Source organism: Colossoma macropomum, unplaced genomic scaffold (genome assembly GCF_904425465.1).
Source record: "Colossoma macropomum unplaced genomic scaffold, Colossoma_macropomum, whole genome shotgun sequence".
In the NCBI taxonomy this organism is placed as follows: domain Eukaryota; kingdom Metazoa; phylum Chordata; class Actinopteri; order Characiformes; family Serrasalmidae; genus Colossoma; species Colossoma macropomum.
Window position 1 is genome coordinate 25926647 of NW_023494802.1, and position 27032 is coordinate 25953678.

The following is a 27032-nucleotide window of genomic DNA, read 5'->3' on the forward strand; positions in this document are numbered from 1 at the left end:
AAAAAATTAAAATCACGGCCTTGGAATACCATGTATTTGGCTTTTTTGACCCTTCTCATCAAATACACATTGCGCCTACAGATCTGCTGTCCTTTCTCATTCAAGTGACATACCAACAAACACATGGAGGAACACATAGATTCCTAGGCTATTCCTTGGTGGAATATTAAGCAGGATATAAAGCATGACTAAAGTGGAACATAATTAAGGAATTAGTTAAATAGGAAAGCACTTCCTAAGCACACGCACGGCAGCATCATGCCATGTTGAAAACATATTGAGGCCTACTGGCAAGGCTGTTACATGCAAAACAAATTATGAAAGTGCTGGCGAATATTACTTTCAGGCATGAGAGGCAGAATGCAGAGCAGGCAGCACAATAGAACCAAACTAATTACTCAGGTAGTCTCCTATCTGCCTGCGGGCCATGCAGAGCCAGAGTGAATACATGTGCAGCTCTGCCATCTCCTTTGTGCTGCAGCTATATAGCTGTTTACAATGCCAAATCTCATTTACAAACAGAATGTGTTTAATTGGTGTGTTCGAGAGACTCATAGTGTTATATATAAGTCTGAGCTTTGAATCTAGTTAATGGTGATACTCCACTCTTGTTGATGCCATTCAAAAACCAAAACACACAGAACAATAACGTTCTGTCACAGTGACACTTCCAGGGTATCAGCAAATCTACAGCCAACAAATGACATCAGTAGACACAAGTATTTTGAAAAGACACAGGACATTTCAATAAAATGAACCATTTGTCTGTGATAATGAGAAATGCCTTGTATCTTCTCTGCGTCTGATTAAGGGGCCCAGAAATTAGAAGTTACTATATTATTTGTCATATTCTGTAATATCTTGTGATGCAGAATTGCATGATAATTTTTAGAGAGTTTAAATTTTACACTCTTTTTGGGTTTTGTCCATCAGTATTCTCTCACTACAATAACAAGGATGCAACACAGGATTGTCATACAACCATAGTGAATCCCCCAATAAAATAATTAACTGATGTACCACTCATGTAGAGGCTAATAAATACAGGTGTGATATTCCTGGTTTCCTTGCAGTAATGTTAGCTATCTAGTTTCTTTCTGCATTTACCAGCTAGCAGAAAAAAAATCAAACAGTCTGTCCTCATGTAACTGCTCGAAAGCACTTCTTCTTCTAAAAAGATCCTTGTACCTTCAAGATACATAATCAGAAGGGGGTTTTCCTATTCTTTAAACCAGAAAACTCCTACTCTAGAAACTACTGGGGACTTGATGTAGGTGGTAAGTAGGCATGTTTTCCAACAGATATGGCAATAGTTAAATGTTTAATTTTGGTTGGCATGTCACTTTAAATGCTATCCAATCCTAAAAAAATTGAGTCTGTGTTTATCAAGACCAGTAAGACTAAGCATACTCATCTGTTCCCCAAAGCCAATGCATTCACATGCATACTCCCCAGGAGACAATCTAAGAAATGGGTTGGCAAAAACACTCTCCAGAGTGTCATTCACAGAGACACTAACATTTAATGAGTTGTTGATGTCTGTGTGCCAACAGCAAAGAAGATATCAATGTGTTGATGCCTCAGTTGGGAATACCATCTACCTGTATTATTGTTATTATCACCGAGGCAAAGTAGGGAACCCAAACCTGTTTAAATTGAGATGCACCTGTCCAGAGCTGTGGTTGTGCACAAAGACCACTGGATCTGGAATCAACTAACACAAATACAAATAGAATTACTGCTAAACACAGAATAGCAAATCCACAACTTATCACAGCAGAGGCAGCAGCACAAAAGGTGTTAAACGTTGTTATGCTTACTTGAAAGCAGTGATGGGCTAGAGGGTCTGAAGAGTAGAAAATAGAGAAGAAGAACATGGCTGGGCTGTAGAAGTATGAATGGAAAGTCTGCTGGGCTTTAACGTGTTTTCACACTGGCTTGCCATACCAGTGGGAAGGAACGGTCTCACTAACTCCACGTTCAGAGTCGAAATTCAATCAGCATGTTGCTCTCACGAATGGATTTGTCAGTTTCATTTCAACTGTACGCTCGTACTCACACTCGTTTTCCTACGGTTAAGCCACACACTTGTACATACACACCGCTCAGCATGCATCTGCATTAGCCTAGCCAACAGCGATGGAGAGAGAAAAAGAAGAAAAAGATTTTAAAAACGCATGCACTTTTTACCAGGTCCGTTGTCATGTTCTGCTGCGTGGTGGCGATCATGTTTGCAGCAGCTCAGAGTGAATCGAGTTCCGCACAAAAGATGAAAAGCTGTGAAGCCTCGCGTCCGTGACTCCTCACGCGCTGGAGCCACTACAGTGAGCCGAAATGATCTCAACACCAGCAACACTGTTCTGTTATAGTGTAGATGAAGTTACCCCATCTCTCTCTCCTCTCTCTCCTGTTTGTCCTCTCTCTCGCTATCTCTTTTCTTTTTGTCCTTCCTCCCTCTTTCTCTCTTTTATTTCTCCCCCGTCTTATTCTCAGTCTCCCCTCCCTCCTTTTCTCATTCACTCGTTTGTCTTTCTTCTCTCAATTCTATTCTTCACCCTAGATCAATGCTTATTGACCATCCAAGAAATTAATCAAAATAGCTCGTAGCTTCATCTCACTCAGGAGACTTCCCCCGTGAGGATGAGAATGTCAATGAACACAAAACGAAGTCCGTCTAAAACATATCCTATTCCTCTCCCTCTCCCTCTCCCTCTCTCTCCCTCTCTCTCCCTCTCCCTCTCTCTCTCTCTCTCTCTCTCTCTCTCTCTCTCTCTCTCACACACACACACACACACACACACACATATGCACATATGCAAACACACAATACACCCTATTGAAAACTACAAGTACTTGGTGAATAATTCAAAGGCTGCTGTAAACAGGCAATACTGACTACATTTTCAGAAAGGTGTTTCCAATTGATCAAGGTAGCTACATGTTCAGTGTTTGGTGAAAACCGAGTAGACATGAGCACAGTAGAGTTTTGCCAGTGGGGTATAATGTACATATGGCGAGATAACTGCACTTTTGCTTTTTGGCTTTAAATGCACTAGCAGGGAAGTAGATAAATTTCAGTCAAATGCGAGATGGCTCATCTACCCTAGATTCATCCTAACCGAAAGTAACAGTGATAAATCAAGCTATGAGGTGACAAACCAGTGAAAGCCCTAAAAGCAGAGTTCCTATCAGTTTGAGATTATTATCACTATTAAAAAGTATTTTGAGAATTTCACCAATAAATATTTCTATCCTATTTTTAGATTATAATGTTACATTAATAATGTATTATTATTATTATTAGTAGTAGTAGTAGCAGCAGCAGTAGTAGCAGTAACAGTACTATTATTCTGTATTATTTTACGGTTATTTCACACGAACACTGACAGCAGAAATTTCTTTCTAAAGATGGTGGGTTTTCGTTGATTCAGATCAAGGATCAAACCTTGTCCTTGATCAAATTTCACAGCACGTGGAAATGTAAGCCTAAATTTGAACATTTATTTATTTATGCACTAACTAGCTTAATTATTTTTTCCCAAAGATCCACTTTTCTCGTAGCATGTTTTGTGTCGGGTTACCGGGCTATTTGCGAATTAATGAAAAGCCTTTCTGAGTGCTTCTTTAATGAATCACTAACATAACCCTCTCTTTAAGGGAACCTCAGTCGCACAGATTCCACCTCTTCATATCGCGTCATTGTTTCCACGCCTGTGCGTCTTAACGCTCATTGGCTGGCGGGTAAATTTGAAATGCAACCACCTCGAATGCTAGTCCATTAGCAATATGGTCTGACTGCAACCGTGCGGATGGGTAGTTAATTTTTTGCAGTTTTGCTAGGCTGTTTTCCAATTATCACCCTGAAAATTATCGTAAAAGCTGTTCGAGAGGATTCAACGTATTAGTAAGTAAATGCAGTTAATTCATAGAGCTAACGTAGCGTAGGTTTGCTGACTTGTTGAACTGTTACCTAGCAAGTCGACGGTGATTACGGCGTGATCCGTTTTAATGAGAGCAGCTAATGCTATCACCGTAACGTTAGTCGTTTACAGCAGGCTGGTTATGTACTTGCAAACCAGCGAGGTTCAGTTTCTTTAGTCATGGTTTGTTTACTTTGCGTTCGTTTTTGGCTAACAATACATTATCTTTCTTAGGTAACGGGTTAACTTAGTTGGCCTAGCAAGCTGCACTTGAGCGTTAGCCCCGTTATTAATGAAATGGACAGTAACTTAGTTAGCTAGCTAGGCTAGTTATTTTAGAAGAGAGTGCAGTGTAACTTAACGTCTGTTACTAATATGTAGTTAGTTAACTAGGTTAGGTTAGCTGGCGTTTTGGAATGTTCTTGTGTATTAACGTTACACTCTGTTTCTTAAGAAACTGCGTTTTGGACTGAAGTTCATGTTTCTGAGGCTGTAGGAAATTAACCAGGTATCGATTTCACTTAGCTAACGTTAGCTAGTTAGTGTGTACTTAGATGACTAATGTAAGTCAACGTTATTCCTTCAAGATGAAGTTTTTAAAACTGGAACTGCTGTCAGCGCCTAACCGGTTGTGAACAATAGTTACCGTACGCCTTTTTTGCTGGAATACCCGAATCGTACAATGTCTTTGTTGGATATTTTTTTTCCCTGTTTTGTTGTGTAACCTTAGAACATGGAGACTGCTATGATGAACCTCCTCGGGGTGTTCGAAAATCTTCGAGCCCATGTTGACATCCTCAATGAAAGCATTGAGCCCCGTGAGTATACTCCTGTATTTACATGAATAAAGTTTGTGCACGCTAATGTCTTAAGAACAGAATTTCTCACGCTTGTGCACGCATTTTTTAGAGTTCATTCAGATGGCACTGAACTTTGAGGACTGTCGTCGTAAATGGTTGAGAGTAGAGCACGAGCTGGCTTCATGTAAGGAGGTGCTTGCCAAAGCAGAGACAGAGAGAGGGGCTCTGGAGGTCAAGCTCAAACATGCTCGCAACCAAGTGGACGTGGAAATCCGCAGGCGACAAAAAGCTGAAGCTGACTGTGAAAAACTGGTGTGTGACCCAAAGATACATTGCACATACGTGACTGGCCAACATCTCTTAGTGGTCATTTATCTCATCTCTTAAAAAGAAAGAATTTTAAAATTGAAGTGTCATACATAGTGGTTTTATGTGAAATGGTGCATTGTAGAGAAACTTATCGGATTCGATTTCATTGGAATGGTGGCAATGGGAACCAAGATTTGTGATGTCTATAACATAAATATAGCAAAACTATGAACCTGCATGTGTCCACTGAGTTGTAACATTAAAAATGTTATTAAAAGAATGGTGGTAAATCAGAAAAAAATATTGGGTTCTGTTTTGCCCACCCTGCATACATTTCTTCCATGAATGGACTTTCAAAAAAAGTTTGGCAAACCTTGTCTCAAAACTTTTATAAGATAATGTCTTGGGCATCTACCAACCTATTTAGAAACATTTCCTGTGCTTTCTGTGAGGTAACTTTTTGAGGTGTTAAATGCTTGTAGATCCTGTTGGCACCACTGTGAACAATTTAGATTCAGTAATTTTCTCTATAATGCGCATAATCTATAAAACCACTGTGCAGATTTAAAATTTGATGGAATTCCACTTTAACACTCATTCTCTCTTTTGCTGTCTGCAGGATCGTCAGATCCAGCTGATCAGAGATCTGCTGGTCACAGAGGGTTCTAGCAGCAGCATTCAGCTGAATGATGAGCAGCGTTCAGCCCTGGCCTTCCTCAATGCACGCTCTCAGGCACCTGCCAATCTCAACAGCAGCCGAAGGTGAGGATAACAAGAGTGAAAAACTTCTGTAATATGTGTTATTTATTTTGCATTAAAATACTACTGCTATAGGAATGAATTTAATTGAACTAACATTGTTTATTTTCTGTAGGTTGACAACCATTGATGAATCAGCCTCAATCTTGTCGGACATCAGTTATGATAAAACCGATGATTCATTGGTAGGTCTTTTCACTGTTGCCATGCTTTCCACATCTCTCCATCACAGATAATTTTAAGAACACTGTATTTTAAAGTTTTTGTTCTGTTTGATTTCTATAGCTTCATAGACACAACTTGATTGTTGTTTTCTTCACAGGACTGGGACTCTTCTGTTGTCAGAACTGTTCGATTGAAAAAACGTCAAAAGAGAGTAAGCTGGTGACTCATGCATCTACACCCAGGAAATTGCTGAAGCACATTAATCTTGGTTATTCCTGACATCAGACCATTAAAGTTTTCTTTAACTCATTCCAGCGCACCTCCAGAAACCATACTGATGGGCCACCAGCTGCTGCCAAGAGATCCCGGTCCACTGGCCGCACCTCAGAGAAGGTATATCTCCTTGTTAAAGAAATAGACCAAAGCCTGTGGTTTAATATCAGGAAAAGGACATTTTCTCACTAAGTGTTCCCTATAGAGCTAACTTTCAGCTACTGAAAGTGCTGTCTCATTTAGTCTATGCAGAATTGCACTCCAAACTATATATATATATATATATATATATATATATATATATATATATATATATATATATATATATATATATATATATATATATATAATATGAATATAAAGATAAAACGGTTTATTTTATGTAATGAGTGGCTAACGGCTTTGGTTACTAGAACGATTATGGTGAATAGGAATTTAAAGGTTTGAATATAGTTTAAATTTTATGTAAATACCTGCAGGGCAATGAGTCTCTGGTGGCCAAGACCACCGTAACTGTGCCTAAAAACGGAGGTGTCATAGAAGCGGTCACCACTGTTGAGGCTGTGCCTTACTGGACCAGGAGTAGGAGAAAGACTGGTGAGTTCTGAGCTTAATGCAGTGGACTTATTTCCATTCACTCTAAAGATGGCAAGAATTTAAGACAATCATTACAAACATGGCCAAACTTGATTGGTCTAATTTGTCTCAACATGTGAAGATTGTTGGCAGTTTTAGTTTTGCAAGCGTATGACCTGTCTTTGTGGCTGTGCTAGTAGAATCACATTATTGGATCACATTATTGAAAAGTGAGACAAAACATGTTCGAATTTTTATTTATTTATTTATTTATTTATTTATTTATTTGGCTGAACTCCAGCACTAATGATCTATTGCTTTGCCTTCAACATAGCCAGTAATTTTAAAAATAATTATAGCCAGTACAGTACAGCCACTGAGATGAGGCTGTTGGAATAGTTACTTTTCTTTTAGTTCAGTTTTGTCATGAGTCTTTGTCACTTTTTGTGCAGATACATGTTATATGTGTGAGGCCACCTTAATTTTTGCTGTCACTGTTTCCTATAGCTGCTACGGAGTGGGACACTGCAGACACTGACTCTCTCCAGTCCGTGGACGTGTTCAAGCGACCCAGTCAGGTCGAGAGGGAGAGCAAGGCAGAGCCAAGTACACCCCAAAGCAATGGAAGTGTCCGCCTGCATGAGTTTGTTTCCAAAACGGTACAATTAATGGCTATTTTTAGGTTCATGGCTTATTGATTTATTATTTGTATGTTCAGAGGATTACTAACTTTTGACCAGAATCAGTCATCAGGGTATCACTGAAAATATCATGCCCATTTAAAATAAACTGTGTTTCTGCTCTTCTCTAGGTGATAAAACCAGAGTCCTGTGTTCCCTGTGGAAAGAGGATAAAGTTTGGGAAAATCTCTCTGAAGTGCAGGGACTGTCGTGTAGTAGCCCACCCTGAGTGTCGTGAGCGCTGTCCACTGCCCTGCATCCCCAACATGGCTGGGACTCCAGTCAAGATTGGAGAGGTAGCATGTTTTGGTCAGAATTTGATTAATTGCAAAACATTTTAGCATGTATCCCATGTATTTCTATTCATCAATTAGTGTGTTATTACTTATTGTTTATCCTGCTATATTGTTTGTTGGTGTCTTGTAGGGCACTCTGGCAGACTATGTCTCTGTTACATCGCCCATGATCCCACCATTGGTGGTGCACTGTGTGAATGAGATTGAGCAGAGAGGCCTACATGAGGTGAGGTGCTAATGCATTAACTCCTGTTGCCTCGATTGCCAGCACGTATTTTACATGTTAATCTAATGGAAAGCGGCTGCACATTGATCAGACAGAATGTGACTGCTTTTTGAAAGGAAAAAAAAAATCAGCTGAACAAAGTAAAAAGGTCACAGGTCAGTGGGCTAGTGAAATCAACCAAAATGAGGGATTGAGTGCTGGTGGCCATATTAGTTTGCTAAAGCCTGAAATGGTTATGAATGTGTTGATGCCAAAGATGTAGTTTTACAGTAAGGTTTTAAATTTCTAGTAGTGCAGTTGTTTATAGAGCAAAACTTAGTGATGCAACATTGTCATGGTTGTGGTGAGCCACAAGCCACCCCCCCCATATCAGCACACAAAGTGCTCCAGATGGATTCTTCCCCCCTCATAATTTGTGCAGTAGACAAGCGATGAGGCTATTCTGCAGCTTGTTGAATTCAACCCCCCACCCCCCACCCCCTTTTTCCTGTGTTCCCATCTCAGACTGGGCTATACCGCCTTTCTGGTGCTGATCGAGTGGTGAAGGAGCTGAAGGAGAAGTTCCTGCGTGGAAAGACTGTCCCTTTGCTCAGTAAGGTGGAGGATATTCATGCCATAACTGGCCTCCTCAAGGACTTCCTGAGAAACCTCAAAGAGCCACTGCTAACTTTCAGGCTAAACCGCAGCTTTATGGAAGCAGCAGGTCAGTCTCTGCACTCAAATATTAATGGCGAGCTTCATACACACACTGAGCTTTGACTTAATCTTTCACAGAATTAATTGTATTTTTGTCATGAGGGTGCATGCACTAGACAGTTAGGCAGAGTGTTTCGGCTACTTTCAGCATTCAGTTGCAAATCTCGTTATTATGTTGTAAACAAAGCTAAACTGGATTGAACCTTTTCGTGCTTTTATGAACAAAACAAATGTAGTGAGACTGCATCAAAGTTCTGTATCCAAATCAAATAGGCTTTGGTGCTTGTCCTCATGAAATTTAACTGTTTATCTTATGGCCTGATGTTTTTTCTTCTCAGAGGTGGCTGATGAAGACAACTCCATTGCACTGATGTACCAGACTATCAGTGACCTGCCCCAGCCCAACAGAGACACACTGGCATTCTTGATCATCCACCTGCAGAGGTAGCCAGTCTGTTGAAGTCTCTCTTTACCACCACATCAACTCCTGCTTAGCTTTTCTTTCCAAAGGAATTGTTTTTGGACTTGCTTTGAGTATATAAGGCTTGCTTTCAAATACATGCATCATTTAATTTTAACAAGTCAAACAAACTAGACATCAATACAGAGCTGCATTATAATGACAAAGTTGAGAAGTATTTGATTTAGGCTGTAAAATGGTACATATATTTATGTAATAAATATAATATGTACCGGCAGAGTTGCCCAAAGCTCAGACACCAAGATGGATGCAACTAACTTGGCTCGTGTGTTTGGCCCCACTATTGTGGGCCATGCCGTTCCTGATCCAGACCCAATGACTATCCTGCAGGACACCAAACGCCAGCCTAAAGTAAGAGACAGGAAACAAACTCATCTTCTGTTCATATCTCAGTGCACTGAAATTTGGCATAATCAGGATAAAAGAATTTTATTTTAAAGAATGTGAGTTATTAATTTTAACTTAAAAAAATTTACTTTAATAACTTTAGTCCAACTAAAGAAAATGCCCAGAATGATCATCTGCTGCAGTGCTTGAGAAACTCTTAACTGTTAACTGTGACGTCAGGTTGTGGAGCGCTTGCTGGGCCTGCCTGTTGAGTACTGGAGCCGGTTCATGATGGTGGAGCCGGATCAAGCTCACAATGATCACATTATCATTGAGAATACCAATGTCTATGCCACTCCTGATCACAAAGGTATGTATGTTTGGGTTGTATATACCAGTTAAGTCCTACATGGAATTGTAATAGGTTATTGCTTTCTTGCATAGAAGGTCTGTGTATTAGTGAATGTGGGGGGAAAATGTAGAAACATAAGTATTTCTTGGGCTTCGTACTTAATGTGAGAGGTGTGAAATTTGATTGATTAAAAGACTTTTGTTTGGTTGCAGTAAGCATCTTTGGCCCCCTCACCACCCCAGAGCAGCAAATGAGCAAAACTCCATCCTCCAGCTCTCTTTCCCAGCGTATGAGAAACGCTACACTCAACGCAATCACTCCCAAGTATGCTTTTTTTTTAACTCTTATCACCTTTGGTTATGACTGGTATCGTGCTTGCAAAATGTAGTAAATTCAGAACAGCATTCCAAAAGGAATAGTAATAGTAAATAATGCTTTAAAGGATTGATAATATAGAGAAACAGAAAACCTATACCTCATAGTTTTTGTGCATAGGTTAAATGGTAAAGACTGCAACTTTTAAGTTTGATTTTAGTACATTTGCTTGAATTAAAAGGGACTTATGGGTTGCAACTGTTTCATCCTCATTTTCACAGGTTTGGCAGCAAGAGCAAGTCTACTGTGGGCTTCAGTCGCCAAGGCAACTTCTTTGCCTCCCCTCTCCTGAAATAACCAGAAACAGCCTGAGGATGCCTATAGCCTCCCCTGGCTTATTTTTGGGAAATAGCTGATATATATATATGTGTATGTATGTGCAATACTCTGCACAGTTCATTTATGGCTACAAGTATGTTTTTACAAAAGCTTTAATCCTCATTTTCTTTTTCTACTCACGTTTTATATTTTAGCTGTTTTTAGGTGTTTGTACTAATGACACACTTGGAAATCAAAGGGATGGTCAAAGATACACTTAGCTTTAGCTTTTATTAACATTTACTCTAAAGCTCAGAGCCTTATCAGTTTGGATGGGAGTTCTTTATAAAGAAGCCCAACACTGGTAGTAACCTCTGGTGCTAAAAACTTTTATGCTCATATTTCTAAATAACATAAGGTTTGCCAGAGTGTTAGTGTTTTTTATTTTTCTCTGGAAAAAAAAAAACAGCAGGCTAAATCTCTCTTGCTCAAAAGATAGACTTTATAAATGTTTCAGAATGCCACCAGGTCTTTATCTTGTACATCAGCTGGTGAGGGGAAATCAATTCCATTAGCTGTCTTTATTCCCAAAGAGTACTTGTAAAGAGCATTCTGGAATTTTGAAGCATTGTTGGAGCTTCTTAACTGACTATCTAGACAGAGGTTTACATTCTTACGTTAATGTGATTGAGGTTGACTAAGAAAAAAAAAAAGAGATGTTCCCAAAAGCTTGTATGCTATGGATCTAGCCTCTTATCTGAAACACAGAAGCAATTTCATACGCGAAAACAAGAACAACAGACGCTATAGTAAACATTTACATTTTGCAAATGCCTGTGCTTTACTACATCTTGTATGTTTTGTTTTTAATCAAATGTTATTCCATACTTGTGGACATACTGTATTCATAGATCCAAATAATCAACTGTTTGATTTACACATTAATACATGTTTTGCTCACTTCGGTATTGATTATTTATTTGTATTGTTGCTCTCTTTGGATTTGGAGCTATCTGCTTTGTACGTAGAGGTAATGCATCAAGTCCTCTTCTGTGGACTTTGATAGAGACCGTCATGTACAATCTGAGATTGTAGTATTGACCATGGTTGAATTATACTGTGCAGTGGGTTAGAGCTTTGCAGTGGAACAACAGTGTGACTACTAGCTGACACTACAGCTCAACATCTTTTATCAAGTGTTAAAATGGCAACTTTAGCAAGAGGGTAATCTTACAGAATGTAAAAGTTTGCTATCCTGCTTGTAAAATACATTCATTTATGGTACGTTATTTGTGGTGTTATCACTTGATTGTGTGCGTGTGAGAGAAAACATTGCAATGTAAAAATCCAAGTGGTGTGCTAAAATTTCTTGTGCTTAGAAATGTGTATATACAAAGAGGATTGTGTGTATATCTTTCATAAATGTATTTACTGGCTTCTATCACCTCTAAATCTAAAATATGTAAATGTAAGTGATTTCCCAGAGTTATTTTTCAAACTGGAAGAGTCATGGAGCAGAAGAATAGTATTTGCCTTTTCTAGGCCACATGTCAGGCTCCAGTCCTCGTGAGCCAAAACACTGCAGCGTTCAGCACACTGCCTCATTAAACACACGTGATTCAGCTTATCAGCTAATTAGCAAGGCCTTCATGAACTGAATTCAGCGTGTTAGATGAAGGTAGACGCAAATCTTCACAGCATTTCACAACCCAGAAGGTCTGCGGTTTGACACACCAGCTCTAGGCCATCACGTATTAAGAATACACTGCCCATTTTTCATTGTAGGCTATGGGACCCAACATATTCAGTAATTTTTTTTTTATTTAAGTACTGTATTTTGTGTGTTTTATATGCATTTCATACATTTACTTGTCAATGGTCCTAACATGCTTAAATGAGTAAATTAACACAAAAAACTAAAACCATAGCTATTTCAACTTCATCAAAATAGATCACAATAGTCAAAAGTTAAAATATGGTTCAGCCATGCAAAAGATAAAAGTATCCTCAGGTTTCAGAACAAAGGGAAGGGCCAAAGGAGGGGGGTGTTCTTGATGTAGTTCTGGAAAGCAGGGTCAGCTCCCCACTTCTTCATGGCCTGTTTCTCCAAAATGGGAATTCCACTCGCATGTCTGAGCAGGAACCAGACAAAGAGAGGAGACACCACACTGAGGTGTTGAGGGCCTCGCATGACCGAAGACGCAGACAGGAATACACCTGACCACTGCAAGATCTCCCCCAGGTAGTTTGGGTGTCTGCTATAAGCCCATAGCCCATGCTGGATAAACTTACCCTGCAGACAAAAGAACGAGATCTATGAAGGCAATATATTCTTATTTCATTTAGAACACAGGGGTTCATGAAAAAGACTGCTATGAACAAATAGTTTTACCAGTTTATGAAGTATTATTAGGGGCTATGGTGCACACAATTTATCAGCCCACATTTACTCCATCCATCAGTGGACAGGGGCCATGTTGGTGCCACTGTTGACATTTCGGTGGTGTATATTTGCAAATACATTTGCAACAACATTGCATTCCCTGGCAATATTTTTGCATTCCCTTGCACATTTTTTGCATTTCCTCACAATAGATTTGTGATCCCTTGCAAAATTTTTACATTCCCTCACAAACATTTTGCATTCCCTTGCAAATACAACAAATGCAACATTATTGCGTGGGAATGCAAAACATTAGCATGGGACTCTGCACTCTGACCAGCTTAGGTTCATGCTTTATAAAGCCAAAACACAATGGCAGCTGACAAATGGTACAAAAATGACATCTGTGGCATTAGGCTTTGTGATGCAGAAAAGGGACAAAAAAATAGTAAATTATGAGAAAAATTAGAATTTGTGTACATGGAAGACCTGTAGCATATTTTTCATTATAGGCTATGGGCCAAAATATTCAATATTTTTTTTTTATTGCATAAGTACTGTAGGTGTTTCATATGTTCACGTGTCAATGGTCTTAACATGCTTAAATGAGTGAATTAATTAAAAAAAAACTGACTATGTTTCAACTATATCAAAATATATCACAATAGTCCAATGTTTTTGTCATCTAATACAGTCTGGCCATGTGAGACTGTACAAAAGATAAAAGTAGTCCCCAGTTTTCAGAACATAGGGAAGGACCAGAGGAGCAGGGTGTTCTTGATGTAGTTCTGCATAGCAGGGTCAGCACCCCACTTATTCATGGTCTGTTTCTCCAGGGTGAGAATTATGAAAAATAGATGCATGTTTTAGCATGTTTTAGGGAATGTTGCACTGGTTGGTGGGTTTATGCTAACCAGCGTTTCATTATGTGTATGTAATCCTACTATTGCTTTGTCTCAAATGTCAAAAACCCTGTGCTTATAGTGGTGACGTGCCCAAAAATGCAATTAGTATGCTATCATTGTGATGCTGAACAGGCAACAAGTGCTGTAGTATCCTAAAAAATTCACTGAGCACCCCAAAAACGTAGCCAGATAGGGGCCCCAACAGATATTTAAACCCAGGGGCTAGGGGCTGATAACTTGATGATATGGGCCTGGTACCAGCACAGTGCACACTAACACTACCATGTTAGTATAACTGCTGTGTCGAGAGTGTTTCACGAACCAAATAATTTTGGGTCAGTGGTGGTCCTATTGTGGCCCCTTTGGGTAAAGAGTGGCTGCCAAATTTGGGAAATAATGGGCAACAGTCTGTACCAAATGCACCTATGATAGACTTTCCTTAGAAAAAACTCAATGAAAGTAGATACAAGGTACATCTACCTAATAAACTGCCAACTAAGTGTATGCCCATTAACAAACTATGCATCAACAATGCCAGTACATGTAGCCTATATTAAAGAGTTTACCAATCAATCCTCCCTTTGCCACATACACAGCCCTGAATGTGCAGTCCCTACTACTATTGCATCAAATATTCCATTTGTACATTGATGTGAAGCACCACAAAGATGCTGGTTAAAATTCATAGGTTCTTCCTATAAAATCCCAAATAAGTAAAAGCATTGTTACAAAGCTTAAAAGCATGAATAATTGTACACTGCCGAGCCGAGAATGTTCTTGTATCAGCCCTAGCCTGCAGGACTGATACGAGAACATGGACTGTTCCTTTAATAAACACTGTAGGTCTGTATGCAAATCATGTAATACTAGCCAATTTAAGAACACATCAAAAGGAATTATCAAACCAATTCCACAACATAATAAGATTATGAACCTTGCAGAACTAAGTATGGATTTCAACTTACAGCATTATCAGGGTCATTTTTAAAATTCCATTTCTGCTGGTCAGCAATGGCTTCTGTGGCAAACCCCAGCCCCCATATCAACCAACCAGCGTAGTCACGAGGGCCCAATGGCTTGTCTTTCTGCTCCGTGTTCAGAATGAGGGTGGGCATGAGGGCGACAAACACCCACACAGCTGGGACAAAGACAGAAGAGAGCTTTCTGAAGCTGGTAGCATCTTTGCTTCTGTTGAGACCAATTTATAATGAATAAATTATGAAAACAATTTGAAAAGTCATAATACTTTGTTCTGATCCAGTGACAGAGTAAAGACAATATATTCATGAAAGTGTACACACAGCACAGCCCTTTGTGCGTTAGTAAAGCAAAAACTGACTTGAATTCATTTACAGTACATATACCATGCACCTTTTTCCAGGGCACAAATTAAACCCAGTCCTTGACTAAGAACAAATTCCACTGAAGAATCACCACTGGCACCATGGAGAACTTATTAACTTTTCTGACCATAACCATCAAAATAATGTGCAGTAAAGCAGTTCAAATACCTTGCAGGGTCCAGTACACAAAAAATACCCTAGGGCTATCTCTGACATTGTTAAACCGGCGGTCCTGTCCTTCCTTCATGATCCGGAGGAAGAGAAATGTCCCAAGTCTACAAGACAAGGCTGAACCTGTAACTCATTGACTTATTAACCCAGCCTTAATAGAATGAATTACTGACCTAATGTGATTTCATCTAAATAGAATTCACTGAACTCTAATTCAAAATAGTATTCTGTACACAGATGTGGACCCTGAACTTTGTTTGATCTTGTAAACATTATTATAATTGCTTGTTAGGTTGAAAGTAAATTTGTGCCAATGGCCTTTGTACAGTTTTATACAAGTCACTAGCAACATAATCAAGCATACCTCAGTCCCCATGCAGTAACAAGGCCAGTCTGTACATTTTGCCTCAAATGTCTCGTGCCTCCCCATATACGACTCAGATGGGCCAACAATACAAAGGTACCAGACCCTGGAAATACAGAAGAATAAACATTTAATGAAACTAATTAAGGGATTGTTTCCTATATTACGGGTGTTGAAGCCATTCACCCATGCCAGCCCAGTTAAATAGCAAGGCGTGTTCACTGAATATTTTACCCAAGAACTGTCAGACAATTGGTTCCAAAGTTCAAGGATTTTCAAGAGCACATATCTTGGAAGAGAGGGAAAAGCACATGAACCCCTGTGTTCAAAAGTGTGGACTGATTGGATAACATTTGTACATCACTGAAAAGAAATGAAAACTGAGTGTTGACAGGTGAGTAGAATCTCTGACTAAATGGTAATTACAAACAAATCAATAAAGGACCCCTTTAAATGGATCAGTTCAGTGAATTAACTAGTTGTACACTATGTAGCTTCTGTTTTGGCTTTATTATGTCTAATTTTTTGTGATAATGTCAGTTTTGCGCATATGTCTCTGTAGAAAAAGTAAAGCTAAAAGCTTAGAGATTATAATTAAATGTTTCCAATGTTACTCATACAGCCAAAATTTTTAAATTTGTAACTGTAGTTCAAATCAACAATGTGTGCAGCAGGTTGAAGGATCTTGAAAGTGCTTTGCCAACCGAAATTTCACAAATAGTTTCTACAAAAAACTCGTATGCATTCCTACTGAACAGTCGTGCTTTTTAGCTTACATTCAACGGCTACCTGAGACATCTAACAGTTCTTCCAGCTGATTTACGATAGTGAATAAGACAAAGAGCGCTCATGTAAGCAGAGGCGTGTTTAACAACTTAAGCACTTTAGCAAACCAAATGTCGTAATAATTTTACGTTTTGATTTTTTACCAATATGGCTTTTATATCGGACACTTTTTCTTAAAGTAAACTCCAAATGGCCATCTCACTCCTGTGTCAAAACACTTGGAGCAGGAGCAGTTTGCACCCCTTGAATTCACACAGCGCCTGACAGGCAGAATTCTGCACCCTCGGCGTAATCAGATCTTGTGAAGTAGGTGCTGAATTTACCTGCTAAATCGAAAAACTTTTCTGTTTTCATAGCAGAGGCAAGCGCCCAACCGACCCACTGAACGCCCAGATCAACAGCAGCACATTTCGCTAGTGTTACCCCCATTGCTTTCATATCATCCACCATGTTTGTTCTGTAAGGGTGTAATCACCACACCAGCACAAAGTTCCTGTACAACGGCATGTATGCCCCCGCGCTATGACTCATGGGAAATGTAGTTCAACGTTGAAGACTTTTACACGGTTCACTTGTGTAGGCTTATCTTCCAACAAAATACAACAAAATTCTGTCTAAGACCGGGACTGCGGCCCAGAACATGTATTGGCAAGTTTGTTTGACCCAGAAAAGGAAGTAGATGTTCTTGGCTTAATGAACATTTTTCTGAACACTTAACATGTTAGCCCTTACTATGTGTCATCATTGAAACACACCTAGTTTGAAATACTGCTTTTATGGAAAGATAAGAAGTTTATAGTTTATGACTATGACAGAGCAAAGGCAAAGTCACAAATGATCAGTCAAGATAACAGAAAAGAATAGGTGGCAACTTGACTCTTGACTCAAATCACTTTGTAGGGCCTGGCATATTAAGTAGCATTTCTGAGAAGGTCAAAATCAGAAAAGGAAGAAAGTGGAAGGAACATGGCAGAGAGAAGAAACAGCGCAAGTCCCAGCACCCATTCAAAGGGAGGAGCTGTGGTGTTTGCCAAACAAGTCCAAAGGAAATTCAGCAGAGCACAGGAAAAGGTATATACATGAATTAATATTCTAAAAATATCAGCTATTCCACTATTGATAATAACTTCAGGGACCCTTTTCCATGCTTTAGGTGTAGTAGGTTCGGCATCTTTAATGCTGTTGCCATGCCATATTCAATTTTCCCCCAGAACCATTTCACTTTTATAAGTGCATCGAAAGGGAATGCAGGGGGAAGCCATGTAACTTCCATTGCCAGTATTTATCTTCTTCATAGGGTGGGACACAGATGATAAAAGTCAATGTCATCATTCAACTTCTCTCTCTAATTAATAGCCTCCTTTATTGACACATTTATTTTTGATCTTGCCAGCCTTGCCATACCCTGATCTTGTGAACTATGCCATGTAAAGCAGATGCTGTTCAATAAGAACTGAGGTGATGTGAGTCACCAAGTCAGTGTAATTACATGTACCACCCACAAAATCAATTATCAGGATTGTGCGGATGTTTTGTTCTGTTAATCATCTAAGACTTTTGTCATAATGCATCCATCAAGAATTTCTTACACAAGTTCTGATAAGATGTTTGACCATTTTGCAGGTTTTACAGAAGTTTGGTAAATCTGAGGAAACAAGAGATGAGCAGTTTGAGATATATGTACAAAACCTCCAAGACCAGCAGGTAATCAAAAGACACACAAGATCTGCTTTATAACAAGGTTATGAAGGTTTATTTGTTTAAATCTTGCTTTTTTTGCAGAGTGATGGACACAGAATATACAAGGACCTTAAGGCATATCTAAATGCTATCAAAGGTTAGCCAACATATCTTAATTTTAGCTAGGACGTTATTGTAAGATTACTGTATTAGTTTAGATACAAATATTCAAAATGCATCTTAATAAGCCTTTGAGTAAAGAAAGCTAATGCATCTAGACCAAAACAGAAAGCACAAAAGCAGCTTAATCTATTACAGGTATTGTGACAATTATTATTATTTAAGTATAATTTCTGTTTTACTTCATTTTACTATTTTATTTTCACTTTCAAACAGAGACCGTTGATCTATTGTTTTACTAACGCATGCCATTAGTAGGAATGTAAAAGTAAGGAATTGAAGTGAAATACAGACAGACTTCATGAAATTGTAATGTTTGTCCTACAGTGATGCGAGATGCTTCTAGTCGTCTCTTTCAGTCTCTTTTTGATGCCTATGAGCTTGACTGGGAAGGTGGAGAGGATCTTGGCGCTGTAGTGGAGGTGATCTTGGGCAATATGAAAACATGCATTTAATATGCATTTCAGAATGCCCTTTTCTGTAGGTTTTAATTGAGCTAATACAACTCTGTCTCTGAAAAGGGAGAAGACCTGTTATGGAATGATTGTGAGACAAAGCTACGTGATCAGGCTTTGCTTACCATGGAATCTTACATGAGCCAGTTCCCAGATATACGAGTAATATTAAGCTACATATACATTATAAGCCACATATATTTTAGCTCAGTTTCCAATTTTACATCTTTCAGTGTTCTCTGTCTTTCAGGAAAGAGTGGCCAAACGAGGTAGAAAACTTGTGGACTATGATTCCTCTCGCCATCACCTGGAGTCACTAGAGAATGCCAAAAAGAGAGACGATATCAAAATAGGCAAGGTCTGAGCAGACAAATGATAATGTCGGTGTAACTTTAGAGTGCTTATACTTGTGTCAGTATGCTGTTTTCTTTGTATTTCTATTACCTACTTTTTGTAGGTAGAGAGATTTTTTTGTGCTTTTAAACAAAATTACCTGCCGTTCCAGATTACTTTGCCTAAATAATTACCATGTGTATGCTAAACTCATGCACAGACATGGTCAGCTTTGCAGTAAACAATATTGTTCATAAGGGGTGCCAGACATCTTTTTTACTAAGTAATTCTCAGGCTATAGCAACCCAGTACTACTGAGATCACGAATTGTCCTTTTGTTCCAAATAAAAGCCTGTACTTTATTTAGGATGAATGAGGCTACTTCACATGATAAAGTCTCCACTCTCATGTCACATGCCAAAGCGCTGAAATTAGAAATCTAATTTATACATTTTCCCTCTGATTGCAAATGTTATCCATCGGTCAAGGCATGTTTGATGCCCAAAATATGCTTCTTTAGCTTTGCATTGGAGCTACAAGGCTAATGTAGCTAACCAGTAGTGGAAGTTCATCACATCACATACTCAACCCATGTCTGACTAAGTAATCTAAAATACACTTGCTTATGCTTTTTCTGATGTAGTATGATATACTGTTACGTATAAAAATGGACAAAAGTACAGTTGAAAAAAAAATCACTTTTAAGCTGTTTTTACTGTAATGCACATTTTATTGATTTTTTAGATAACAGTATGTCATACAATGTCAGAACCTACACAAGCAAGTCACTTTGAGATACAAACACAATGCTGTTTAAGGCAAGTGCCCCTTGTTTACTACAACAGCCTTGTAACTCCAGTGAAAAAACTAAAGAAGAGGAATCTGGGTAGAAAATATGTCTTGGCTGTTACATTGGGCTAAAGAGAAACTTTTGCAAATTTGCAGGCAAAGGAGGAGATGAAAACAGCCCAGAAGATCTTTGAGGAAATGAACCGTGAGCTAAAAGAGGAGCTGCCTGTTCTCCATGATAGGTGAGATGTAACAATACCAGCGGTCACACTTAAATGTTTGGCACTCTGGGAGATTTTTCAATTCAAGGATCTTTGTTAATCTATATAATGTGAGTATATAAATCTGTTGTCCACAGTCGCATTGGATGCTATGTAACAGTCTTCCAAGCTGTTTCCAACTTGAGGGATATCTTCTATAGGGAAATGGCCCAGGTAAACCAAAGTAAAACATATTTTAATTTGAAACATCAAGTTATCTCAATTGTCCATATTTGTATGTAGCATTACCTCTGTTAAAATTAAAATGTAAAAGTAGTGTTTATTAAAAATGTGTTTTTCCCTATAGAATAATCAGAATTTACAGAATATTATGAAGGACCTCAAGGCTCAACATCCTGACAAGAACTTTGTGATTAAGAACTTCAGCCGGTGTGCACCTTCATCTTCTAGCATTGGTTTTAATTTACTGTATGCTATATATCAGCTGATTGTTCCATCTGGTTTAACAGACCCTCATAGTGCAGTTTAATTGTGATTTTTTGAGATATTCAACAGTGTGATTTTCTTCCTTCTTACTGAAAGTGGGTCACTTAAGAGGAGGTCACTGAAAGATGCATTGTCTCCAAGATCACTGAGGGCCAGCTTCTCTGACTTCCACATGAGTTACAGCCCCAGAGGTACTCTCAGGTAAAGGAGGAATGTACTACTCTTTCTCAGCATCATTTTTTTTATTATTCAGTGCCAGAGACAGATAGGTCCTGCCATCTACTGGTGAATGTGTATAATGTTAATGAGTGACCATAGGCAAGCAAATAAGCTCATTTTACATAAGCAAGATCAGGTGATGTGAATCCCCACGTACTACCCTGAGTCAAATAGCAAGTTTTTTAATTTGAAGTTTCTGAAAATTTTAGTGCATTTATTTGCTGCAATTGAACATATTGTAAACACAAATAAAACATAAAATATTGTAGCGTTGACAGAAGAAAAACACAGGACTAGCCATGATCTGCTGAAATAAAGAGCTTCGTTGAATACACTGGGCAGAGAAGGGGCACATGCAAGACACTAAGGCTACGTTTACACAGCAGGTAAAAGTGGCCCAAATCCGATCTTTTTCCTCAAATGTGACACAGATGTGTCATATGTGTGGCAGTGTGAACGGCAAAAAACGCATTGAATCTGACATTTTCAATTCCGATTTGAGACGCTTTCATATGTGGTACTGAAATCCGATACGTATCCGATCTGCGGCAATGCGACTCTGTCTGAACAGCCAGATTGGAATTCATGCGACTTTTACGTCAGTACAACTCGACATTCGTCATAATTTCGTGCTGCTGAGACTTATGTTTCTGTACTAAAAAATTAGAAGAGACTCATCACAGCCGCTCCGTGTTCAAACGGAACGGCCGAACGCGGCCGAGGGAGACCGAGGCTGCAGCGTCAGAGAACAGTTTAAAGAATCCCAGGACACGAACCAAAGAAGTGGCCGTGGCCGAATAACGTGCCCTTTTTCGGCGAAATCGAACACATTCTGGGTGATCAGCTCAGCTGTCAACCACTGAAACTTTATATTCGTTCTTGTGATGCTGGCGAAGACAAAACTGAAGTTCCGGGAACAACTGGCGTTTGCTGGCCATCATGACTGTTTACTTCTGGACGAGTCGCCACGTGAAGCACTGTTCTTGTACGCATGCAGATCGGTTTAGAAGCGTGATTTGTTCAGACTGATGTCACATACAGGTTACATTTAAAACATAATATGAACAACCAAATAAAAAAAGTCAGACTCAGTGTGAAAATCTGATTTGGAGCGTTACTTGTTGTATAAACGGGCGCTAAGCTGGGCTGGAACGGGTCGGAGGGAGGTCACCTCTAGCCACTGGCTTCCCTGATGGCGACCCCTCCTTACACACAAAACCTACAACACCTGACACTAAATAACACAAACAACATGTACACATAACTAACAGACGATAACATTAAACCACATAAACAAGTCCCTTTGTTGGAAGGCACGCGCTACCATGAGCCTTCGCGTGTGGTTGCGCCTAGCCACACTTCCAGACCGCCAGCCAGTAGCAGAACGCTACAACATAAAATGTGCCGTAATTTTTGCCAAATGTTAGGTTTTTATTTTTTCTAGTATATTTAATTCAGCAAATGAACAATACCTGTGCATTAAAATGTGCAGACGTTTGTCCTCTGTAGAGGATGTGTTCTTATTTTCATCAACAAAACCGGTCGTTTGACTGGGGCACTCAAACTACTTTTTTGACAGAAGAAGTTGGCAAAAATAAAAACATATGTGAAACAATGCTTTTTTTTTCTTTAAAAATGGTCTTATCAGGGGGTATAATGCTTTTCAACCAATCAAGTTTTTTGATCCTAAACAACTGTTGTATAAAGAGTAGAGATGCACCAGTATGGGAATTCATAAACATTTATAAAATGTAGAAATTTAGACTAGATCCATTAGTATTACAAAGAAATATAACATTTATTTGTGGAGGGTTACAAATGCAGTGAATTTAATAAAATGCAGACATTTAGCATAGTAGCCGCAAAAGAATTCTGCTCTTCAGGAGTACAATAAATACATCTTTAAATATTGGTTAGAAATATTGGTCAGATCTAAATATCTGTCTGATGTTAATATTTTTTAAGTAAAAATTTGATGATACTGATATGATTCTAGACAGCTGGGATATGCTCCAGCACCCCCCGCGACCCAGAAGGAGAAGCCACTTAGAAGATGTGTGTGTGTGTGTGTGTGTGTGTGTGTGTGTGATATGATTCTAAAATGATTGTGCATCACTAATATTAATGTAAGCATATGCATAATTACACAGTGGCTTGAGGATTCACATCACCTATACCACGCACAGGAGCTACGTTCACATTACAAGCCTCATTGTTCAAATCCGATTTTTTGCTCAAATCCGATCTCTCTGACAGGATGGTTCACACGGGTTTAGGTAAGTGATTCAAATCTGTCATTAATGTGAACGCACTGGCGTCCTGGAATGACCTACATGCGCACATCCTACTCAGTAACGTCACGTGAATGAATCGCGTGCATCATCAGCAAACAAACGGTCAGAACGGGCCTTCGCTGCAAAGATAATTAACTCTGATCAGCTCTCAGCTGTTCATTATTAGAGCGAGACGAATGCGAAAAAGGTGAGATGTGTTGCTTTTCCACCGTTTACTGACTTTAGTTTCTGTTCAGCGCTGCTGCCATGATAGCGCTGAATGATGGCGCACGCGCAATGGAAAGAAAAAACACACGAATTCCGATCTGAGCGTTCTCATTAAGGTCGCATGACCACGAATCAGATACGTATCCGATCTAGGACCACATATGAAAGTGACTCAGGTCGGATTTGAAAAGATCAGATTTGTGTGTCCACACAGCCCTGAAAACATCAGATCTGAGTCACATTAGGGCAAAAAATCGAATTTGTGCTACTTCAGCCTGGTAATGTGAACGTAGCCAGTCTACGTCTCTACAGTCAGCTGCCTGGATTTAGCGTTTGTGTTAATTTATTGGTTTAAGTACAAGTAGTTTCATGCAAAAGTCTGACCACCCCATATCAAATTTTGGTCAATTGTCTGTACACAACCTCTACAGGGAACAAATTTAAATGTGTGCATAATTGCTATTTATTTATTTGAGTTTTCATAAAATGTGCCACATCTTTGGCACAGGCTACATTTAATGTTTATTTTTTCCCCAATATGTTAATTCAGCAAATAAACAGTAATTGTGCATTAAAATGTGCAATGTGTGTATCCTATAGAGAACGTGTACTTCGAAAATCAACAAAACATGTAATTTGACCAGGGGTGCCCAAACCTTTGCATATGACTTTAAGCTCATAAGTGTCAGCTAGTTAGATTTCATATTGCATATTTCTTATTGTTTTGTTTCAGGAGAGAGTACAATTCAAGTTTCAGGTCAGATAGGGGCTCATTTGAGCCTTATAGCACTGAGACCAGTCCCACCAAACCAAAGCCCATTGTGGGCAGAAAACATGGGTCCAGAAACACCGACACAAGCTCCATGAGTGAGGACAACTCTGCTGTAGAGGCAAGCTCTTCCACTGCACCAGTAACAGATGACACTGGAAGTGCACACAGTGCCACAAGGAAAGAAGTAAAGCCAGACAATGAAGGAGAGGAGATGAAAGAGGAGGAGCCACTACCAATCACAGACCAGGGTGGAGAGAGGGCAAGTCCAAATCTGAAAGATGACTCTCTAGAGGATGATGATGAGAATGTGCTGGAACCAAGTGTAAGTCACTCTGAAAGGGCTGATCCCAATGCTTCTTCTACACTTGAAACTCCTGAAAACGGCACTACCCACTCTGAGGTGCTAAATGAACCCGACTCTGGTGGAATGGAGAACGGAAAAGCCTCTGACCATAAACTAGATCTAGAAGCATCTAGAGCTTCCTGCAAGGTAGGCACATGCACTAGTAAGATGTCAAATGTAGCTGTTGCTCCAAATTCTGATGTAGAAACTTATTTCCACTTTGTAATGCTTGTTTTTTTTCTGATTATTAAGGAAACCGCGAGGACGGATCATAAGTTAGGTGAAGTGAAGGAGGAAACAGTCTAAAAAGAAAAGACTCATAAAAGGTAGATATGTAAAGTCAATGAGATTACTTTAAACGTTATTTATGTTAATATTATAAACTACCCAGTACACAGTGATAAACAGATACTGCTCACTGTTTTAATTGTAATGTGTTTCCTCTCCTCATAGGGATGAACAACAAAATACACATCAGCTGACTGCCTGGATATTTGTGCCCAAACACCAAACTTGCCAGCCAAAGCTTTTTTTACTTCTGTTATTATTACAGATGTGACAAAATACAATGTTTCAGCTTTTTGATCAAGCTTAAATATAATTTATCAAATTAACAGTTTAGTTCTTGATAAATCCAGTTGAACCTTTGACTAATTAAAAGTATTATATATTATATTATTGTCCACCTATTTTAATGTCATGTGATTTCACCTCTCACCTCTAGAGGCAACGGACATTTTGAGTGCTGGATTACTGGCTTTTATGTTCCTTGTACTAAATATATATTACATTTTAAATTGTTTTTAATTGATGTGAATAGCTAATTAGCAAACAGTCTGATCATCCATTAAACTATCTTTAAAAATCTGCACTTATTGACTGTATTCTATCTTTTACCTTCTACAGTGATAAAGCAGTGGTGGATGAAGTACACAAACCATGTACTTGAGTTAAAGTAGAGATACCCAAGGTAAAATATTACTCCAGTAAAAGCAGAAGTCCTCCCTTTAGACCTCCACTTGAGTAAAAGTACAAAAGTATTTGCCTTCAAATGTACTTAAGTATCGAAAGTAAAAGTATTAAAAGATTAATTATGGCTCTAATGTTCTATTACCATTTTTGTAACAAGACACTTGCTTTATCAACTCATTTTAGGTGAAAATACTCTACTGTCACTCTTGGTAAACCAGTCTTTTAATAGAATGTCATTAATGAGTCTGTCACTGATGTCTATTAAAATTATTATAAGCACAAAACACTGAAGGCAAACAATTTCCATTAGGTAGAACCAAGTGGCTATGAACTAACCTTTTGTGAACAAGCAAAGTTTCGGTTTAAGATTTATTTGCAACTTAGTAAAAACAGAAATTAGTTCAAAACAAGTTTAATAAAAACTTGCTTTAAACACAGGTTCACAAATGAAGTTTCCTTTACTATATTGCATCTGCAGGTCTCTGTTCATAAACGTAAACTAGCCAAAACGAATTTACTATAAAATGAAAGTGTTTGTATAAATTCAGAAAAAAGACACGTCAGTCACAACTGCATATGTGTACATATTTCTAAATTGTGGTCTATTTACACAAAGTTTGGTTAGAGTCAGGAGTTTGTTCCATCATTTATGTAGGACTAGGCACTCCCAAACCTTTACGCTGTTGCACTGTTGTTGAACCGTATGCTTGCACTGGGTCAGCATGTCCAACAGGGCAAAACAAGTTCAAAACAAAATGCATGCTGTACCCTGATTGGTGTGCTTGCTTTGTGCTTCTTTTGTTTTGACATGTTGTGTTTTTATACGCACATAAGCCAAAAGGAACAACAGATTTCGCATAATGTAGTGGAGTAAAAGGTAAGATATTGGACTTTGAAATGTAGTGGAGTGAAAGTAAAAAGTCACCAAAAATGGAAATACTTCAGTAACGTACAGTAGCGAATTACATTTACTGTGTTACTGTCCACCACTGTGTTAAAGTAATCTATTAGGCCAGGGGTCAGCAACCCAAATGCTAAGAAGAGCCATTTTATCAAGTTTTGTCAACAAAAATCTAACCGCCTTGGGAGCCACAACATTTTATGTACAGTTTATTGAGGTAACGTTTCACCATCTTGGCTGTAAATATGTCTCAGTATGTGCTAATGTCCTAGTATAGACTAAAAAATATAAACATAAAACCAGACTTACTTCACTTTGCTTTAAGCTTTAGCTCAGTTTTAGGTGCTTTTCTCCCATCTCTGACAGAAACCTTTCTGCAAAAGTAGAATAGTTTCTTGTAAAATGTCTCTTAATGTTTGACTTTTTACGAAGCTGCTCAGCTTGCCATTTGCCAGCTTCTTGTTTGAATTTTCCTGTTCCACCTTAAATGGAAGTCTAACTGTGAACGGTGTGTTATAACGATCAGTACAGCTTTATTTTACTGCAAAGCAGGATTATTTTATTTCTACCTAAAATCTAATTCTGTTGTGGAGCCGCATGCGGCTTCAGAGCCACATATTGCCGACCCCTGCATTAAGCACATGGCCTATGGTCATTTTATGGTAGTTGTTTCTTAAAGGGTAATTTGCCTGTTTTTTCTACATTTCTGCATAATTAAATGGTTAAGATGGTTTA

The 27032-nt window shown here is 38.8% G+C and overlaps 4 protein-coding genes across 7 annotated transcripts in view; 2 read left to right on the forward strand and 2 right to left on the reverse strand.

The window, feature by feature from the left end:
* Positions 1-2717, reverse strand: part of LOC118822760 (inactive dipeptidyl peptidase 10) — a 90411-nt gene extending 87694 nt beyond the window's left edge. The window contains exon 1 of the mRNA XM_036592028.1: positions 2191-2717. Within this exon, the coding sequence (XP_036447921.1) occupies positions 2191-2229 (39 nt within the window). The 5' untranslated portion in view covers positions 2230-2717. The remainder of the gene's footprint in view (positions 1-2190) is intronic.
* Positions 2718-3761: 1044 nt separating this feature from the next.
* Positions 3762-11782, forward strand: racgap1 (Rac GTPase activating protein 1). Its single transcript, XM_036591270.1, has 17 exons — positions 3762-3904; positions 4651-4738; positions 4830-5032; positions 5649-5791; positions 5904-5973; positions 6111-6164; positions 6269-6346; positions 6706-6823; positions 7310-7461; positions 7614-7778; positions 7909-8004; positions 8509-8707; positions 9039-9144; positions 9400-9532; positions 9749-9878; positions 10073-10184; positions 10457-11782. The coding sequence occupies exons 2-17, from the start codon at positions 4654-4656 to the stop codon at positions 10530-10532; spliced, it is 1920 nt and encodes a 639-aa protein (XP_036447163.1). The 5' UTR covers positions 3762-3904; positions 4651-4653; the 3' UTR covers positions 10533-11782.
* A 510-nt stretch (positions 11783-12292) lies between these two features.
* si:ch211-210c8.6 lies at positions 12293-17023 on the reverse strand. Of its 2 annotated transcripts, XM_036591274.1 has the most exons (5): positions 16769-16977; positions 15660-15765; positions 15293-15399; positions 14747-14919; positions 12293-12786 (listed from the first exon to the last, which is right to left on the reverse strand). In XM_036591274.1, exons 1-5 carry the CDS (start codon positions 16893-16895, stop codon positions 12508-12510), a joined length of 792 nt encoding a protein of 263 aa, XP_036447167.1. In that variant the 5' UTR covers positions 16896-16977; the 3' UTR covers positions 12293-12507. The 2 variants fall into 2 exon arrangements, with proteins under 2 accessions (XP_036447167.1, XP_036447168.1); XM_036591275.1 differs by lacking the exon at positions 15293-15399 and having other exon boundaries at positions 14747-14969; positions 16769-17023.
* bin2a (bridging integrator 2a) lies at positions 15903-25166 on the forward strand. 3 transcript variants are annotated; one of them, XM_036591271.1, is made up of 14 exons: positions 15911-16053; positions 17346-17516; positions 18069-18149; positions 18228-18282; positions 18633-18727; positions 18827-18922; positions 19011-19118; positions 20039-20124; positions 20241-20316; positions 20450-20571; positions 20686-20790; positions 24043-24571; positions 24677-24750; positions 24878-25166. In XM_036591271.1, the coding sequence occupies exons 2-13, from the start codon at positions 17412-17414 to the stop codon at positions 24728-24730; spliced, it is 1512 nt and encodes a 503-aa protein (XP_036447164.1). In that variant the 5' UTR covers positions 15911-16053; positions 17346-17411; the 3' UTR covers positions 24731-24750; positions 24878-25166. The 3 variants fall into 3 exon arrangements, with proteins under 3 accessions (XP_036447166.1, XP_036447164.1, XP_036447165.1); XM_036591272.1 differs by having other exon boundaries at positions 15912-16053; positions 20450-20532; XM_036591273.1 differs by lacking the exon at positions 17346-17516 and having other exon boundaries at positions 15903-16053.
* The last annotated feature ends 1866 nt before the right edge of the window (positions 25167-27032 follow it).

Coding starts and splice junctions, on each gene's coding strand:
- bin2a (XM_036591271.1), top strand. CDS start 17,412: ATGGCAGAGAGAAGAAACAGCGCAAGTCCCAGCACCCATTCAAAGGGA. Junction 18,728..18,826: donor ATCTTGGCGCTGTAGTGGAG/GTGATCTTGGGC, acceptor GTCTCTGAAAAG/GGAGAAGACCTGTTATGGAA. Junction 18,923..19,010: donor GCCAGTTCCCAGATATACGA/GTAATATTAAGC, acceptor TCTGTCTTTCAG/GAAAGAGTGGCCAAACGAGG.
- racgap1 (XM_036591270.1), top strand. CDS start 4,654: ATGGAGACTGCTATGATGAACCTCCTCGGGGTGTTCGAAAATCTTCGA. Junction 8,708..9,038: donor CAGCTTTATGGAAGCAGCAG/GTCAGTCTCTGC, acceptor TTTTCTTCTCAG/AGGTGGCTGATGAAGACAAC. Junction 9,879..10,072: donor TGCCACTCCTGATCACAAAG/GTATGTATGTTT, acceptor GTTTGGTTGCAG/TAAGCATCTTTGGCCCCCTC.
- si:ch211-210c8.6 (XM_036591274.1), bottom strand. CDS start 16,895: ATGGTGGATGATATGAAAGCAATGGGGGTAACACTAGCGAAATGTGCT. Junction 15,400..15,659: donor GTTACTGCATGGGGACTGAG/GTATGCTTGATT, acceptor CTTGTCTTGTAG/ACTTGGGACATTTCTCTTCC. Junction 12,787..14,746: donor AAAATGACCCTGATAATGCT/GTAAGTTGAAAT, acceptor TTTTGTCTGCAG/GGTAAGTTTATCCAGCATGG.